Raw genomic sequence first — 17,802 nt, 5'->3', positions numbered from 1 at the left:
TCGTAGGCGGTGGCCTACTTACGCAACGTTCGTTGACCTCTAGCGTTAATTAGACGTTTTATTTGCAACTAGCTTATGCTCGCGACTTCGTCCGCGTGGACTACAAAATTTCAAAACCCTATTTGACCCCCTTAGGAGTTGAATTTTCAAAAATCCTTTCTTAGCGGATGCCTACGTCATAATAGCTATCTGCATGCCAAATTTCAGCCCGATCCGTCCAGTAGTTTGAGCTGTGCGTTGATAGATCAGTCAGTCAGTCAGTCAGTCACCTTTTCCTTTTATATATATAGATATATCGTGAACTTTTACAAAATGTAAGATTTTTTCCATGTATTTATTGGTGGTATCATATCAGTAATCATCAGTACTATCACCTTTTTTTTTTTTTTTTCGAGGGGGAAATCTTCTTAAGATACCCAATCGGGTTATGTGGGATTTCTACCCACTAAAACCCCCTCGGTGGCCCTCCTCAGCGCGTTATTGAGAGGCTCCGGGAACTCTAAAGAACGTACGCCGCTGCCTCTCTCGCGCGACGCCCGTTGGACATATCCTCGAGAAAGTGCAGCCACTCGCGACTTCTAAGTCCTAGCGCCTGGGACTATGGGTTTAACTGATCAGGACGTTGATCAACGCCGCCCTGATATTTCCGCCTTCGAGCAGGATCAGCGCGCATTCACAGTTACAAAAAAATCAGTGATCTCCATGATAGGCAAACTAGAAACAAAAATAAGCTAGCTACTCCTGCGCTCCGCCTCTGGAAGGTGCGAAAGTCATTTGTGGGAATGAGTGTAATATTTTATAATAAAATTCCACAAGCAATTTTAGACTTGCCTTTACACAAGTTTAAAAAATGTGTTAAAAGTATGCTCCTAAAAAAAGCATATTATACAGTCGCAGACTATGTAAACGATAAAAAAGCTTGGATTTGACTCGCTCCAGCAATGCACGGGGCTGCAATGGCTTGTATAGTACGGTATAATAACATTGTAAATTGAAAAATTAAAAAGAGCAACCGCCGAGTTTCTTGCTGGTTCTTCTCGGTAGGAACGGCATTCCGAACCAGTGGTAAAATAAACCTGACTATTCATAAGCAGTTTTAAAAAGTTTACATGAATAAAAAAACATTCTATTCTATTCTATTCTATTCTCGCGAACCCGCTCGGCGGCCTCCTTCATGAACATTACTGTTTCACAGAAGGAGACCACTGCCCGCCATGCTTCATTGTCTTCCAGCATTGCCGCTGGTGACAAGTCTCTCCCTGCAGCCGACCAGGGTGCACCGCTCGGGCTCCCAGGCAGGGCACTCTTCAAGCATCAGTACCTGTCTTCGTTTTTGCCATCGTTCTGGTTACAAGTAACGACCTGTATAAACTAGGTACAGCATAAAATTGCACTTTACCAAACTAACTTTTTATTAGCGATGCTCGTCCGACATTCGAGAAGTCCTAACAAGGTAACTCCAATTTCACTAGTTAGCTGAATAAACTGAAAATGAAAGAACTTTCTACTCCAATATACTTAACATATCTAATACCTATCTATCTAACATTAACTGTTCTAACAATTAGCAAATTCGTCATCATGATTCACAGCGATTTTTTACGGAAAGTGACTTGGGTTCCGTACCTCAAAATGCAAAAAGGTACCCTTATAGGATCACTTTTTATTTATTTTTACACATAATAGTTTTTGATTTATTGTGCAAAATGTCAAAAAAATACTACTGTAGTACGGAACACTTGATGCGCGAGTCTGACTCGCACTTGGCCGGTTTTTAGGGTTCCGTACCTCAAAAGGAAAATTGGAACCCTTATAGGATCACTTTGTTGTCTGTCTGTCTGTCTGTCAAGAAACCTACAGGGTACCTCTCGTTGACCTAGAATCATGAAATTTGGCAGGTAGGTAGGTCTTATAGCTGACATTCGGGGAAAAATCTGAAAACCGTGAATTTGTGGTTACATCACACAAAAAAAATTAAATTCTGGTCATGAACGAATAATTAGTATATTCAATTTTCCAAGTAAGATAACTATATCAAGTACGCTCGCACTTGGCCGGTTTTTGTATCGGTTTAGCTTTAATCCCCAAAGAGTCATTTGATTGCGACCCATCGACAGAGCTGGCGCGTATGAAACTAAGAGCCATTAAAAGCGATTTATTGTGAACTGCAAATGTATTTAAATTGGTCGTTGTTACCGCTCAGTTGACGCATACAAATTTTACACGCGCTTCATACAAAAAGTTAATCCATTTGCATTGCAAGTATGTAACGATACGTAGGAAAGTGTTGTATGATGTAACAATAAAAAACCGGCCAAGTGCGAGTCAGACTCGCGCACCGAGGGTTCCGTACTGCAGTCGTATTTTTTCGACATTTTGCAGGATAATGCAAAAACTATGATACATAGATAAAAATAAATAAAAATCTGTTTTAGAATGCACAGGTGAAGACCTTTCATATGATACCCCACTTGATATAGTTATCTTACTTCGAAAATTGAAATTACTAATAGTAGTTCATGACCACAATTTCAATTTTATTGTGTGATGTTAGCCTTAATTCACGGTTTTCAGATTTTTCCAGTAGACCAACCTACCTGCCATATTTCATGATTCTAGGTCAACGGGAAGCACCCTGTAGGTTTCTTGACAGACAGACAGACAGACAGACAACAAAGTGATCCTATAAGGGTTCCGTTTTTCCTTTTGAGGTACGAAACCCTAAAAAACTAGCAGGTTTAGGTTTTTTTAGGGTTCCGTACCTCGGAAGGAAAAACGGAACCCTTACAGGATCACTTTGTTGTCTGTCTATCTGTCATAAATAAAAACCATGTTTTTGTTTTAAATTATTCTCTTTAATAATGAATTCTAGCCCCATAAACTACCATTATACAAAAACTTATTTTATTACTACAGTCTAGAGTAATACCCTATTGATTAGAACCACATAACTGCGAAAAGTTAGAAGTGCATGTCCGGGATCGAGACCCCGGACCCCCGATTTGGAGGCGGACATCTCAACCATTAGGCTAGCACGACTTTTTACCGATTGTTTACACTCCATTAAAACTGTCTGACTGGAACTAGCAGCTGCAAATTTAGTGGGATATCTATTTTAAAGGCGCCATTTTGTCCACCCGTTGTTGTGAGAATAAATTGCTAGTGAGGATTTCTAGAAATTAAATTCTTTGTATTGGGGGAATTGAAACTCCCCTATGTCATTTCTCCTCTTCAATACATTTCTATTCTATTCTACTCTATCTACATATACAGGGTGTAACCAGAACTCTACCAAAAACTTAGCGTTATTGTCATACTACCTAAACACAATCCAATACCAATAACCATTTGCCGCATTTTGTAGTTTTAGTGATTTACTATTTTTCAAACCTGCAATGTATAGCGTGCAAAACTAGGGTCAATGCCCCGCCTACAACGCGGCATTGACTCCGAGTGGCCTACTTACGTAACATTCGTTGACCTCTAGCGTCAGTCAGATTTTTTATTTGTAATATATCGAAAAACTTTTACAAGATTTAGTATATTTTTTCGCGGTTTTTTTTGTAGTATGATAATATCAGTAATCATCAATACTATCGTTTCGTCAGTATTCGTTTTTGGAAGTATGAATATTTGTATATTTCATTTGAATTTATTATAACACCTTTATATTATTGTTGTAGCTATGGTAGCCTAGTGGTTAGGACGTCCGCCTTCCAATCGAAGGTCGGGGGTTCGATCCCGGGCACGCACCTCTAACTTTTCGGAATTGAAATATCACTTGCTTTAACGGTGAAGGAAAACATCGTGAGGAAACCTGCACGCCTGAGAGTTCTCCATAATGTTCTCAAAGGTGTGTGAATTCTGCCAATCCGCACTTGGCCAGCGTGGTAGACTATGGCCAAAACAATTTTAAATACACATCAAAAATTGCGAACGCGTCTCCTGGGATCGCGCCCGACGCTCTAACCACTAAGCTACAGCCCGCTTACTGCCAGTGAAGAAATTGGTAATGTGTATGCTCACTCAGTACTGAAGCGACTGTTTCTGCCATCTAGTAGCGACATCTTTTTGCAGTTATCGAAACTACTTTCAAAGGCCCATATTACAATGCAGCTCTTTGAACGAGAAATGACATACTTGCTTTTTACTATATTTTATAATTCAAGTGTAGGTGAAACACTAAAAATTATAAAATATGGCCAAAACCTTTCTCACTCTGAGAGGAGACCTGTGCTCTGTAGTGAGCCGGTGATGGGTTGATCATGATGATGATGATGATGATATTATTGTTCAGCCTGGGGAAAATTTTGTCCATCTCGTTTATTATTCCTTGGCGAAAAAGAAATGCAATGTGAACGATTTCGCGGGTAACCGAGATCAAGTGGGTATGATATAAAAGAAAATGTTCTTCTAATGAACTTATGTCGCAGTCCCTTAGAGCAAGTGCCTCTCCCCGACAGAAGGGGCGGGTGGACCCTTTTCCCTTTCAATAAAATAAAATCTTTATTAGGTACTGATTTTTCTTATTTATAACTTTACTAGCATTTTTCCTGCCACTTCGGCGACATGAAATTCAAGTCAAACTGGATTTCAATAATCTATTTTTTCTTAGTTGACTTCAAAGTACTACTACTAACTATGTACCTAAACCACTTTATATATTTTACTAGCAGCTGATGCCCGCGACTTCGTCCGCGTGGATTTAGGTTTTTAAAAATCCCACGGGAACTCTTAGATTTTCCGGAATAAAAAGTAGCCTATGTCACTCTCCAGGTCTTTAACTACACCCATGCAAAAATCACGTCAATCGGTTGCTCCGTTGCGAAGTGATTGAAGGACAAACTAACAAACCAATAAATCAACAAACCAACACACCAACAAACAAACACACTTTAGCATTTATATAATATGGGTAGGTACCTACTGATATAATAATAATTGTCAATTTCTTTATTCTACATTTTACAAATTCTATGTTTATACACATCAATGGTTTATACAACACAATATGTTAGGGGTAGTTGCTTAGATCCTAATCTATTGTTTACTTACAACCTGTTTTGTGTGCCTTTACAATAAAAAAAATAAAAAAGCCTAGTCTAGTAAATCGAAGAAAACTGACGTTCTCTGACCAGCATTGACTTTTTTGTAAAGTTTTAAAAGCTTTTCAGGGTTCCGTATCCGAAGGATGCCAACGGGAGCCTATTACTAACTCGCCGCTGTCCGTCCGTCCGTTCGTCGGTCTATCAGCGGGCTGTATCTCCTAAGCCGTAATATGTAGGTAGAGAGTCGAAATTTTCACAGAATCTGTATTTCTATTGCCGCTACAAAAAATTAAAAAATAAAATAAAAATCTTTTTTATTCGAATAAACTTTTACAAGTACTTACGAATAGTCGGATGCATCTACCACTGGTTCGGAATGCCTTTCCTACCGAGAAGAACCATCAAGAAACTCGGCGTTTGCTCTTTTCAAATATTTGATATAGGTACAAGATTATGCCATGTATAAAATAGTATTTGCAATCTTGTGCGTTGCTGGAACGAGCTGCAGGTCAAATCCACGCTCTTTTATCATTTAGATAATCTTCAATTGTGTAATATGCTTTTTTCAGGAGCATGTTTTAATAGATTTTTGCAGGCTACAACAACAAAAGAAAATTTCAAAATGGCCGCCATGAATATTTAAAAAAATTAAAAGTGTCAAATTTTTGTCTTATTTCGCGACATGAAAATCGTATGCGCCTACTTTTTCCAAAGTACATCCTGACTGTAGAACGATTTAATAGCCGTTTCAGGGTGGGCGTTTAATATTTTACCAACGTACACCTATCAATGTTACGAAATGAACTCTGTTCTTTATCGGTATTTGAGGCATGGTTCTATATTAAACGTACACCTCCTCCCTTAATATATTCCGCATATTAAAGGAGGTAAAAGAAATACTCCGAATAATTCCGAAGCCTTTATGAGTTTGTGCGAAACAAGAATGTGATATACACGACGAGTAACAAGCTAATTTGGAAAGTTTTGAATACCTTGGTACTAATTCTGTGCACACCTAAATTTTAGAGTATTTGCATCCTCTTCTTACTATTGCATTTAGAAAAGCACAGATACAGTTTGACAGTTTTAAATTTAATTTAGAGCTGTCACCACCGATGAGTTTCTCTAGGCTGTGAAAGACCCGATAGCAGTCCTCTGTAGTGAAAACCTTTCTTCAGTAAAGTTGCGAATTACGAGCAAGTGGAAGAAAATACGTTTTCTTCCTTTGTTGTATTAAATACTTGATTTATAATAATATGCAAATTCGGTCCAGTTAAGGAAAAGTAGAAGAACTTTGAGAGCTAAACTTTGGTCATTATTGGAACTGAAGTTTAAACGTTCCGTTCGCTTCAACAGATATAGATAGGTACCTATTCAAACCTCAATTACTTCAAGGTTCACACTGTAGAGGTTAATTGTTCAATTCACGTGGATACTTCGAATTTCATTTAATATCCTGCGCTATTCCGCTTAATATTTAGATTTTCGTTGAGGAATTCTTTAATGTAAGATACTTTTATGTTATGAAGTCGGTTAAAAACTAACTGATGCGCGGCGACTTCGTCCGCGTGGATTTAGGTTTTTAAAACTCCGGGGGAACTCTTTAATTTTCCGGGATAAAAAGTAGCCATGTCCTTCCCCGGCATGCAAGCTATTGCTGTACCAGATTTCGTCAAAATTGGTTGAACGGATGGGCCGTGAAAGGCTAGCAGACGGACAGACAGACACACTTTCGCATTTATAATATTAGTATGGATTAGTTTTGAGTTGCTTTTGAGGCCCGGACTCCACCAGAGCGGATGTATGAAGCGGAGACGAGAATAGATGTTTTTCAGCAAGGGTGTATCCACTGAAGCTGTGTGGAGATGCGTACTGGCTAGAGCGGAGATGTCTGCTGGCTAGAGCGAAACTGATCTGCGTGCGGCGAACGTTGAATGCCGAGTTGAACGCACAGTTTAGCGCCATCAGTACCCGTAGTACAAGATTTTACGTCTCACTAAACCAAACCAAATTCGAGAGTCGAAATACTTCCGCGTTACAGTAAACTGGATCTTAACCGCCTTGTTTTAAAGCTCAAGTTTGTCTACACTTCTACAGCCAGCGCTCCAAGCGGAAACATTGCGAAATTAAAATCAGTGGCATTGAATATTTGACTTCAATTCAAGGCTGTTTAGGTCCAGTTTACTGTAACGCGGAAGTATTTCGACTCTCGAATTTGGTTTGGTTTGGTGAGACGTAAAATCTTGTACTACGGGTACTGACACGAAAGGCACGCGTCTCAGTCTCACTATTACAAAAACTGTATCTTCTTTTACTTGAAGAAGAAGCAGAGTCTGAAGAATTGACGCCGCTCACTGCATGCAGCTCACATCTCTTCTCGTCTCCGCTACGCGCCGTAGCGTCGTCGCCAACTTGCGAGGGACCGCTTGGTGCCGGTGCCAATTAGCTTTAGCTGCGCGAATCGTCTAGACTTCATATTTTTATGAGACTCCACAATGGCACCTCATTGGCACCGACCCCAAAAAATATTATTATGGAACTATATTAACTCTTGTATACATAATATATTCGGTAATAAATTAAATTATTTTTCAATTTTTAGTGTTTGTGTATCGAAGTCGGTTTTTATTTTTTTTGTAAAATTTTTTTATTTCACAATTTTTAGTGGCCCCATGGAATTATGCTATGACTGGTTTAAAATCTACTGTTTACTAAGCTGTTACACTGATCGCGAGCAATTTACTCTTATCCGTTGAGGAGTTCCAGTATCTATCTTCGAAGATGTTCATCAGATCTTCACCAAATTTAAATGGGACCAACTTTGAACTATACCCTTTCAAACAAAAAAAGAATTTTCAAAATCGGTCCAGGCGTCTTCGAGTAATCGGGGAACATACATAAAAAAAAAAAAAAACGAATTGAGAACCTCCTCCTTTTTTTGAAGTCGGTTAAAAAGGAGGCTGGAATGAGATCAAACAACTCTTCGGAGCACTCCCCAATATAGAGGCGATAGAACACGCAAAGAGAAAGAGTCTCTGCGGTGCTCCAAGCATTCCAACGAGCCGGTTAGTTGTACCTATCACAAGATTTATTTAGATGTCAGAACCCATATACCTAATCGGGTTGTACATTGTATCGTACATGTCAGCCATATTATTTTATTGGTTTTTCATGTCGTATTGTCATGTCTGGTAAGGAGCTCAGTATTTATTTGCTACGTTTTCTCTTTGAAAAGGAAAACAAATGGGTTATTTTAGGATTCAAGCCGGTGTTATTTTTTTTAAATAATTGTCTTTTGTTGTTCTATTCCGCTGGTCTTTGTAAACGTCAAAATAAAGTTAAGTAATATCAACTAGCTGCCCCGGCGAACTTCGTACCGCCTAACAGTCGATTCTTTAATATATTTATTTCCCTCTGCCAACCTGGGCACTATGTTAGACCATACGACACTTTCTGTTCTCATTGGTCTTAGGCTTGGCGCCACAATAAACCAGCCTCACCGTTGCCACTGCGGTGACTGCGTTGACGCCTTCGGCCACCATGGGCTCTCCTGTTCGAGAAGTGCTGGACGCTTCTCCCGCCATAGTACCCTTAACGACATCATCCGGAGGTCCCTTGCCACCGCCCATGTGCCAGCTGTACTAGAACCTATTGGTTTGGCACGTAGCGATGGCAAGAGACCTGATGGTATGACGCTCGTACCGTGGAAGATGGGCAGGTCGCTTGTTTGGGATGCAACTTGTGTAGACACTTTAGCTGCATCCCACATTCAGGCGACCTCCTCTATGGCGGGTGCAGCGGCCATCAGCGCCGAACAGGCCAAGAGGCGCAAATATGAAAACCTCGATGGGAGCTTCGTATTCGTGCCTTTTGGTGTGGAGACCTTGGGGCCGTGGGGCCCGGGGGCTCGAGCTCTTTTTGAAGAAATTGCGAAAAGAGTTATCGAGTCAACCGGGGACCCGAGAGCTGGCAGCTACCTTGGTCAAAGAATTAGTTTGGCCATCCAAAGGGGTAATGCTGCCAGCATCTTGGGTACAATGCCTCGCTGCGGTCGTCTCGATGAGGTTTTAGATTTAATTTAATTTATTTTAGTTTTAATTTAATGTTGTTTTTTTTAGATTTAAGTTTATTAATAGTTTATTTAATAAATTTGAAATTATTGTATTTAGACAAGAAATAAAAACTTAACACACATTTATTTATTTATTTTAATACTTACAATTTTTTAAATTTTCTTCTCCGTAAGAACCATCCTCGTACTTCAAGGAATATTATAAAAAAAGAATTAGTGAAATCGGTTCAGCTGTTCTCGAGATTTGCGATCAGCAACACATTCAGCGATTCAGAAAAAGTAGAATCATAGTTTTTGATTTATCATGCAAAAATGTCGAAAAAAGACGACTGTAGTACGGAACCCTCGGTGCACGAGCCTGACTCGCACTTGGCCGGTTTTTACCTTTACTTGTGCTATGAGACGTACCTACCTGCCAAATATCATGATTCTAGGTCAACGGGAAGTTACCCTATCGATTTTCTTGACAGACTCGACAGATGAACAGACAGACAGATAGACAGACAGACAACAAAGTGATCCTATAAGGGTTTTTTTTGAGGTAGGTACGGAACCCTAAAAACGTCAAAACATCAAATTCATTCTCAGTTAAGCATTATTTTGCGATTGAAAACATCAGCCCCCCTATAAGAAACACGCAAAGGGAAAATTAATTATTCCATTGAAAGCGACATAAAAACGGTCTCAAAACGAAGACCTTTTTTTCTCAAGCTTTTAAGAAAGGCTGCGATTTTCCGAAGCAAATATTTCATGAGCGTCTTTGATACGGAAAATGATCCTTGAAAATTAATAAAACGTAAGTTACTTTGTGTTACTTAATTTTGTCGCTGACTTTTTTGTATTTAAAATAAATCCTCAATAGCTCAACGATTAAAGGAGCGGACTGAATTCTGAAAGGTTGCCGGTTCAAATCCCACCTGTTGCCCGTCGTAGGTACCTTCTCCTAGCACAAGCTTAACGCTTAGTTGGAGTATAATAATTCTTATTAAAAAAAATTATGAAGCTTTTCTACGAAATCTTGATTTTATTTACCTTTTGTAATGAAAAGGATATCTGATATTACTATAATAATCGTTGCGTAGGTTTTGATTAGACGAAGGTTCTAGATTAATTAGTCCTAAACGCAAATCTTGTGGTTGTGCTATAAATACATAATATTAATATGACGATTCAAAAGCATTCATAAAAGTTTATTTCTAAAAATCCTTCTGTTTCTATTTCTACACGCAATATAATATATCACTGATACAACTTACAAGTATGTAGCTAGTAATTACCTACCTATTTCAAAATTAATTAGATCGATTCAACACCTAATGTTTATTTATCACTACCCCTAATATCAACTCACTACCCCTATTGTAAAAGCGAAAGTGTGTTTGTTTGTTGGTTTGTCCTTCAATCACATCGCAACGGAGCAACGGATCGACGTGTTTTTTTGTGTGGGTTTACCTAGTCAAAGATCTGGAGGGTGACATAGGCTACTTTTTATTCCGGAAAATTAAAGAGTTCCCATAGGATTTTCGGAAACCTAAATCCACGCGGATGAAGTCGTGGGCATCAGCTAGTTTACAATAATAATTAAGTATTAAGTAAATATAGCTATTTTTTTTTTTCGGCTAAGTTTTGGTAGGGCATTTATTTCTATGAAATATTAAAATATTAATTAGCTTCTGAAATTTGATAATGATGCTTGAAAATTAAAATTAAATTCTGGCTTCAAAGTTAATTATTGTGTACCTACGAGTAATTACATTAAATTTTGTTATTATAATCCTCAGATTATTTTATCTTAGCATATTACACACTCGAAGATTATGTACTTAAATGATAACATTGCGTGGATTTGATCTGCAGCTCGTTCCAGTAATGCGTGTGGCATAATATTGTATATCAAATCTTTAAAATGAGCAACCGCCGAGTTTCTTGCTGATTCTTCCATTAAAGGCATCCCGAACCAGTGGTAAATGCATTTGACGATTCAAAAGTACTTGTAAAAGTTTTTTTAAATCTTATCTGGCCCTTACCTAGAGCTAGAGAGAGATCTATGTCCAACATTGGATGCATGCTCAATAATCATTGACTGTTTATGATCATAATTAGCATTATATTAATTTTTGTAATAGGTTCTTTTGATAATATAATATTAGAATACCTTTTGTAGTAAAGTGCAATTTCTCATTTCTCAGCAATATACCTAATATCCTTTATTGTGAGTTGCCTGATAGAGTTAGAAACCGCTTTAGTGGTCTCTACCGTCTATTTTGTGTACATATTCTTAATAAATAATAATTTATGTCTATTTTTTAATATAATATTGTTTGTATTTTTTAATTTTTATTTTAATATATTTTTTTTACATACTTCATTATTTAAGTTCTCATGCAAGTGAATTCTATATTCTAAGTGAGAATAAAGATCTCTTTAACCGTATTCTTCTGGTAAGGATGTAGTTACTATGTAACTGTATTTTCTTGTATGTAAAAAAGTGTTTTTATATGTATATTTAAATAATATAAGGAAATAATTAAGTAATAATAAATAATCATTTCATAGATTATTTTCTTATATATGATCGTAATATTTCGCCTTAAAATTAAACACATTCTAAGAAATCTTAAACTTATGTCTTTACCTAGTTCACTACTCGTCTCAGCTTCTATAACTTGCGCGACGAGATCCCTGGGTCTCGTGTGCATCCGACTGAAGTGCACCCTGGACCGCCCATGCCTGATCAAGGTCCTGGCATGCCTCAGGTGTTTCACATCACTTCTGAAATCACAATGCACTAAAGTCGCGAAATATATGAGCACTAGCGTCCGCATGGTACGTCACGTGCGTACGCCACCGCGATTCGACCACTACTGAAGTGAAACTGAAGTTTTTCGGACCCTGAAGTTTTCCGTGACTTTTCAGTTTGAAAATCTAATGTGGGTGTGAAAACCGGACTGAAACAAAAGTACCTCTAGAATTTACTAGCGCCAGCCCGCAGTTTCGCTCCCGTGGGAATTTCAGGCCACTTTCACATTATTATAATAGGAGTGCACAGAATTATAATGCCCGCGATTGCGTCTTTGCGATTTTATTTTTTTAAGAACGCTTTAATTTTCCGAAATCGAAAGCAGCTTATGTCCTTTCCCGGGATGCTAAAGCTACAAGTATAATATCTCTGTACCTACCTAATTTCATCAAAATCTAAAGCAAAATCAAAAATAACAGGTACCTACTTATTTCTGATCGAAGCCGTTTAGGTTTTTCTATTTCGACCGATAACTTTTAAAATATTGGAAAAACCGGTTCATAAAATCGGTAAAAAGTTTTACAAAAAAGCTTACAGGAAACAAAAGTTGCGAAATTTTATTTTCTAGAATAATGGTCCACATAATTTTTGCCCTATAAAGTGGATAGTTTTCGAGATATCAGCCAAAAACTTTCCTTCAAGATTGCGATCGAAGCTCCACCTGGATCTGTCAGCATTTTGTGATTTTATGGTCAGTAAGTGACCCTTAACCTAAAAAAAATGAAATTGGATCGCGAGGTTAAATGCTCTATTTACTGGACTACCGGCCGGAAAATGAAATTTTTCCGAACTTTTGTAAAGTTCGAACTGGATTTTTTTAATCCGTCATCTACAGGTAAAAATAAAGTTAAAGCAATTCCCATACTTCCTGAAGCGTAATAATTTGATGCCATTCTAAACTTTTCCGCGTAGTTTTCTTCTACTTTTCAGAGCCCGCGAAGTCGAATTTGATGTTTTAAATCTGTATACCTAATACCTACTTATAAAATCCATACTTCCATACTAATATTATAAATGCGAAAGTGTGTCCTGTCTGTCTGTCTGGTTGTCTGTCTGTCTGCTAGATTTTCACGGCTCAACCGTTCAACCGATTTTGACGAAATTTGGTACAGGAATAGCTTGCATCCCGGGGAAGGACATATGTACTATTGAAATATACATAGGCAGGGAAAGATCGTACCAGTAGGTAAGTATACGAGAAAAAGAAGATATACGATACGTTAGTACTATTATTAGTACCCTTATTATAAATGCGAATGTGTGTTTGTTTGTTGGTTTGTCCTTCAATCACGACGCAACGGAGCAACCGATTGACGTGATTTTTAGCATGGATATAGTTAAAGACCTGGAGAGTGACATAGGCTAATTTTTATCCCGGAAGATTGAAGAGTTCCCACAGGATTTTTAAAAACCTAAATCCACGCGGACGAAGTCGCGGGCGTCATCTAAATCTCAGTAATTCATAATTATTATTCGTCATGATAGCAAGCTGTGATAGCCTAGTGGCTAAGACGTCCGCTTTCTAATCGGAGGTCGAGAGTTCGATCCCCGGCACGCATCTCTAATTTTTCGGAGTTAGGTACCTATGTGCGTTTTAAGTAATTAAATATCACTTACTTTAACGGTGAAGCAAAACATCGTGAGGAAACCTGCATGCCTGAGAGTTCTCCAGATTGTTATCAAAGGTGTGAGAAGTCTACCAATCCGCACATGGCCAGCGTCGTAGACTGTGGCCAAAACCCGTGCTCTGTAGTGAGTCGGCGATGGGTTGATCATGATGATGTATACCATATGCAATAGATCAAGATGGCAATCGGGGTATGAGGCAGGAGGACGCCCCGCAGATCAGCACGTCACTTGCGCTATCCCGCACTCGGGTTAGCGCTGGGCGCGGGGCTATGTTCGTGTGCGGGGCGTTCCCTCCCCGATTGCCATCTCGACCTATCGAAGATTAGAAGAAAATAGAGTAGGTATAGATTAGTATAGATAGAACACAAACTACTGTGAAAAAATGCTATGGATAGATATGGTAGGTACCTTCTACTTGAACCAAGTAACTACTTATTAGTTACTTATAAGTACGCTATCTCACTTGAACTGCCGAGCGAGAGCGAGAGGTCGGATATCACTGGGATCCGATCTTTTGCTCTAATTTGTTAGTGGAAGTACGTTGGTACTATTATATTATTCTGTGGTGGAAGTGAGATAGCAATAAGTAGGTATTTGCTTCAAGTAGTTTATTAGGAGAGCTCTATCCATAGTAGGCAATGATATTAGAAGAAAAAGAGGTAGATAGGTTACTTATATCAAATTCGATGTTTATTAATGGCACGCTGCGTCAGCGCCGAAAGACTCAACACACATAAACGCATAGATAGTATTTTAACCTCACACAACAGAGAGTAAAGGACGGTGAACTAATAACATCAGCTTCAGTTGCGCACGAAAAAGAGACGGTTATATTTTGCACTACCTCGTCCTGCACAGAAGAGTGGAAGAAGGACGGATATATGCCTAATAATGCGAGCGTAAAAGAGACGGGACGAGACGGTAAACTAGAAACTCCAAAGAAAAAAAAAACAGTAAAGTCTTTTCGGCTAATGCCGATTTATGCCTACACTGTAGTTGTATAGTAAAATAAAAACCTTATACTGTGGTATTTAATATATTACGAACTAGCTTTTTCCCGCGGTTCCGCTCGTTTTTAGGGTTCCGTGCCCAAGGGGTGCCAACGGGACCCTATTACTAAGCCTCCGCTGTCTGTACGTCCATCTGTCAGCGGGCTGTATCTCGTAAGCCGTAATAGGTAGACAGTTGAAATTTTCACAGAATGTATTTCTATTGCCGCTATAATAAAAATAATAAAAATTAAATTAAATTAAATAAAGGGGGCTCCCATACATGGAAAAGAAGTCGAAATAAAATTACTAAATTTTACGCGGACGAAGCCGCGGGAAGGTAGGTAAAGGAATAAAATGTGAAATGAAAATATTTTTTATTTTTGAAAATATTTACTATTACACAATCTACATACCCATAGCCAAAATTCCCTCATTGTATGAAGAGACCCAGCAGTGGACCGTAAAAAGATGTTAGACCATAGTTAATTTATCCTTCCCTAAAACAGGAAATATGCACACTATTTGAATTGTCAATACTCAGAAGAGACCTATCTGTTTATTTTATATTCTTTGATCGGAAACTTTAAAATACGTACAACGATAACTTGATACGTACTTATGGCATGTGACATAAGGTACAAATTGCAATGAGTTGCATTTTACACGAACGTGCACGAGTTTGTTATTGTTAAATAAGTGAAAAATACGAATTATATAAAAGAAATAGTTTTACTTACGAATGAAATGTGATTCCTTGACTTTTGGAAACCTTGCTTGTGTAGTTTGTGCAGAATCTCATCACACACGACGGCATTTTCGGTTGTTTTGGGAGACGAAAACAAAATACACATTACTATCAACGACGTCATCGATAGCGCGACGACAGCGGGCGACTGAGCTCAGGTTTGCTAATTAGCTTAGTTTTAACGTGCCACTTGCGGTCCGCGTATAACGTATCTACCTATTTTCTTCTAATATCATTGATAGTAGGTATTAAAATATACCTATAGTAAGCGACAGGTCGAGATGGCAATCGGGGAAGGAACACCCGTGCTGACCCGGTGCGGGCGAGCGTGGGTGACGTGCGGGTGTGCGGGTTGTCCCCCCTCCTCATACCGCGATTGTCATCTTGACCTGTCGCGGACTAGGTATAGCATAACAACAAGGTTACGTCATCGAGTTGCATGCCTATCTAACTTCATCACAAACACAAATTACGGGGAAGTAGGCATACGTAGGTACCTACCTACTAAGGGGAAATACCGAGTAAAATATCACATTTCTATAGAGTCGCGCATAAATTCTAGAGCGAAAATAATCGACTAAAATAAAAATCGATTAAATAAAAGGCAACGATTTTTCAAGAATAATCGATTTTTATTTTGCGAAAAATTCTTAAACGATTGTGAGTAACATCGATTATTATTATTCTTTACTAGCTGCCCCGGCGAACTTCGTACCGCCTAACAGTCAATTCTTCAGAATTATTTTTAAAAAATTCTCTCCGTAGGATCACTTTGTTGTCTGTCTGTATGTCGGTCTGACAAGAAACCTACAGGGTACCTACTTCCCGTTGACCTAGAATCATGAAATTTGGCAGGTAGGTAGGTCATTAGTATTTTCAATTTTCGAAGTAAGATAACTATATCAAGTGGCGTATCATATTATGAAAGGGCTTCACCTGTGCATTCTAAAACAGATTTTTATTTATTTTATTATAGTTTATAGTTTTTGAATTATTGTGCAAAATGTCGAAAAAATACGACTGTAGGACGGAACTCTCGTTGCGCGAGCCTGACTCGCACTTGGCCGGTTTTTTATTATTATATATAGTGACAAAGTGTGAGTTTTAGCCGGCTTATAATTAATAAACATTATAACACCTGGTAACAATGATATTAGAAGAAAATCATTGCCTGGTAATAAGACAAACCTCACGCTAAACAGACGGAAACGTTTAAGTGCGGAAACCAGCCTAGAGCGAAGAAGAAAAAGAAGACAGCGTTTGTTTGTTTGTTAAAAATTAAGTGATATTTTTATGCAAATTGTTATTTGCAAAAAAGATAACTTAATTTCAAAATAAGTAACTTAAAGATGGAAGATAGATAGATGGGATAAAATGGAATATTAAAAGGTTTCAATATTCTAGTATTTAGTTTATTTCAAAATAGCGGCCCCTACCAAAATAATCGATTAAGTATTTAAAAGACAACGATTTTTCTACAATAATCGATTTTTATGTTATGCAAAATACTTAATCGATTAAAAGTAACATCGATTATTTTTTAAGTCTCATAAATAGCTCTTTTAAAAATAGATGAGCTGCCCTGCCTACGTAATTTTCCAAGAGTGCAAAATACAGGGAATTTCCATCCATAGATATTGCTCTTAAAACATCGCGAAAACATTCTACGGTCAGTCTCTCTTTATTTAAGCAGTCTCTATGCAGTCTCTACTCTCTACAATATGAGTGTGACTATGGTCTCTACTCTCCAAGCGCTTTAGTGAAAATGGGTAACTTTAGAAATGAAATTGTCATTGTAACTTGCACAGTGCGACTGTTTAGAATAGAAATTAAATATTTTAGAACTAAAATGTTTTTAAAGAGCAACCCTAAAATTAATGTCAGTGCTGCCAAAGATACAAAATATTTTGTTGATTTAAAAATATTTTGGGTTTTAGCAATTCACGAGTTTTTTGTACGAAAAATACCAAATAACAGCAAGATTACCAACAAGACGATTATCAAAAGCGCTCATGAAGTGAATTATAAAGTTTATAATACGCTTTTTAGTCGAATATCAAGCTCACCAACTATTGACCGTATTTGAAGACATTATATAAATGTTATACCTACATTTCCAGTATGTAGCCCTTTTAATGACATTATATCTTTATATTTAGCTCTAGTATCACTCCAGAAATTAATGAATTGTGCATAGGTCCTTTAGGTTAATTTGTAAGATGTTTCAATATCCATGCAATTCACCAATGCATGTCAGTGTAAAAGTTTTGAATATTATGGATTTTGACACAATTTGATAGTTTACACAAGTTTTGTTATAAATACAATTTTACTTTTATTACGATATAGGATTATTCAGTATTTTTAATAATTTAAAAATATCAAATATTAATATGGTTTTGGTTGAAAGAAAAGAAGAAAGAAAGAAAAGACGTTTATTTATACAACTGTGCCACACATCACAACTTAAAGCTAAGAGCTGGTTATACCGGCGCTTCTTCCACCTGAGAACAAGC

At 37.8% G+C, this 17,802-nt stretch overlaps 1 protein-coding gene and 1 long non-coding RNA gene across 3 annotated transcripts in view; both read right to left on the bottom strand.

Annotated features, from left to right (window-relative positions):
• The window catches only part of LOC117989048 (metabotropic glycine receptor), a 281,440-nt gene that overhangs the window by 156,713 nt on the left and 106,925 nt on the right, over positions 1–17,802 (bottom strand). Inside the window, exon 1 of one of the 2 annotated variants that reach the window (XM_069505317.1) lies at positions 11,756–11,967. The exons of the other annotated variant lie outside the window; for it this stretch is intronic. Within the exon in view, the coding sequence (XP_069361418.1) occupies positions 11,756–11,945 (190 nt within the window). The 5' untranslated portion in view covers positions 11,946–11,967. Of the gene's footprint in view, positions 1–11,755; positions 11,968–17,802 lie in introns of those variants that run through there. 2 annotated transcript variants of the gene reach the window in all.
• Positions 14,886–15,518, bottom strand: LOC138404297 (uncharacterized). Its single transcript, XR_011238303.1, has 2 exons — positions 15,279–15,518; positions 14,886–15,038 (listed from the first exon to the last, which is right to left on the bottom strand). It is a non-coding gene; the product is annotated as an uncharacterized lncRNA (long non-coding RNA).

The sequence above is a fragment of the Maniola hyperantus genome, chromosome 2, assembly GCF_902806685.2.
Source record: "Maniola hyperantus chromosome 2, iAphHyp1.2, whole genome shotgun sequence".
NCBI lineage: Eukaryota > Metazoa > Arthropoda > Insecta > Lepidoptera > Nymphalidae > Maniola > Maniola hyperantus.
This window is presented reverse-complemented; position numbering and strand designations above follow the sequence as displayed.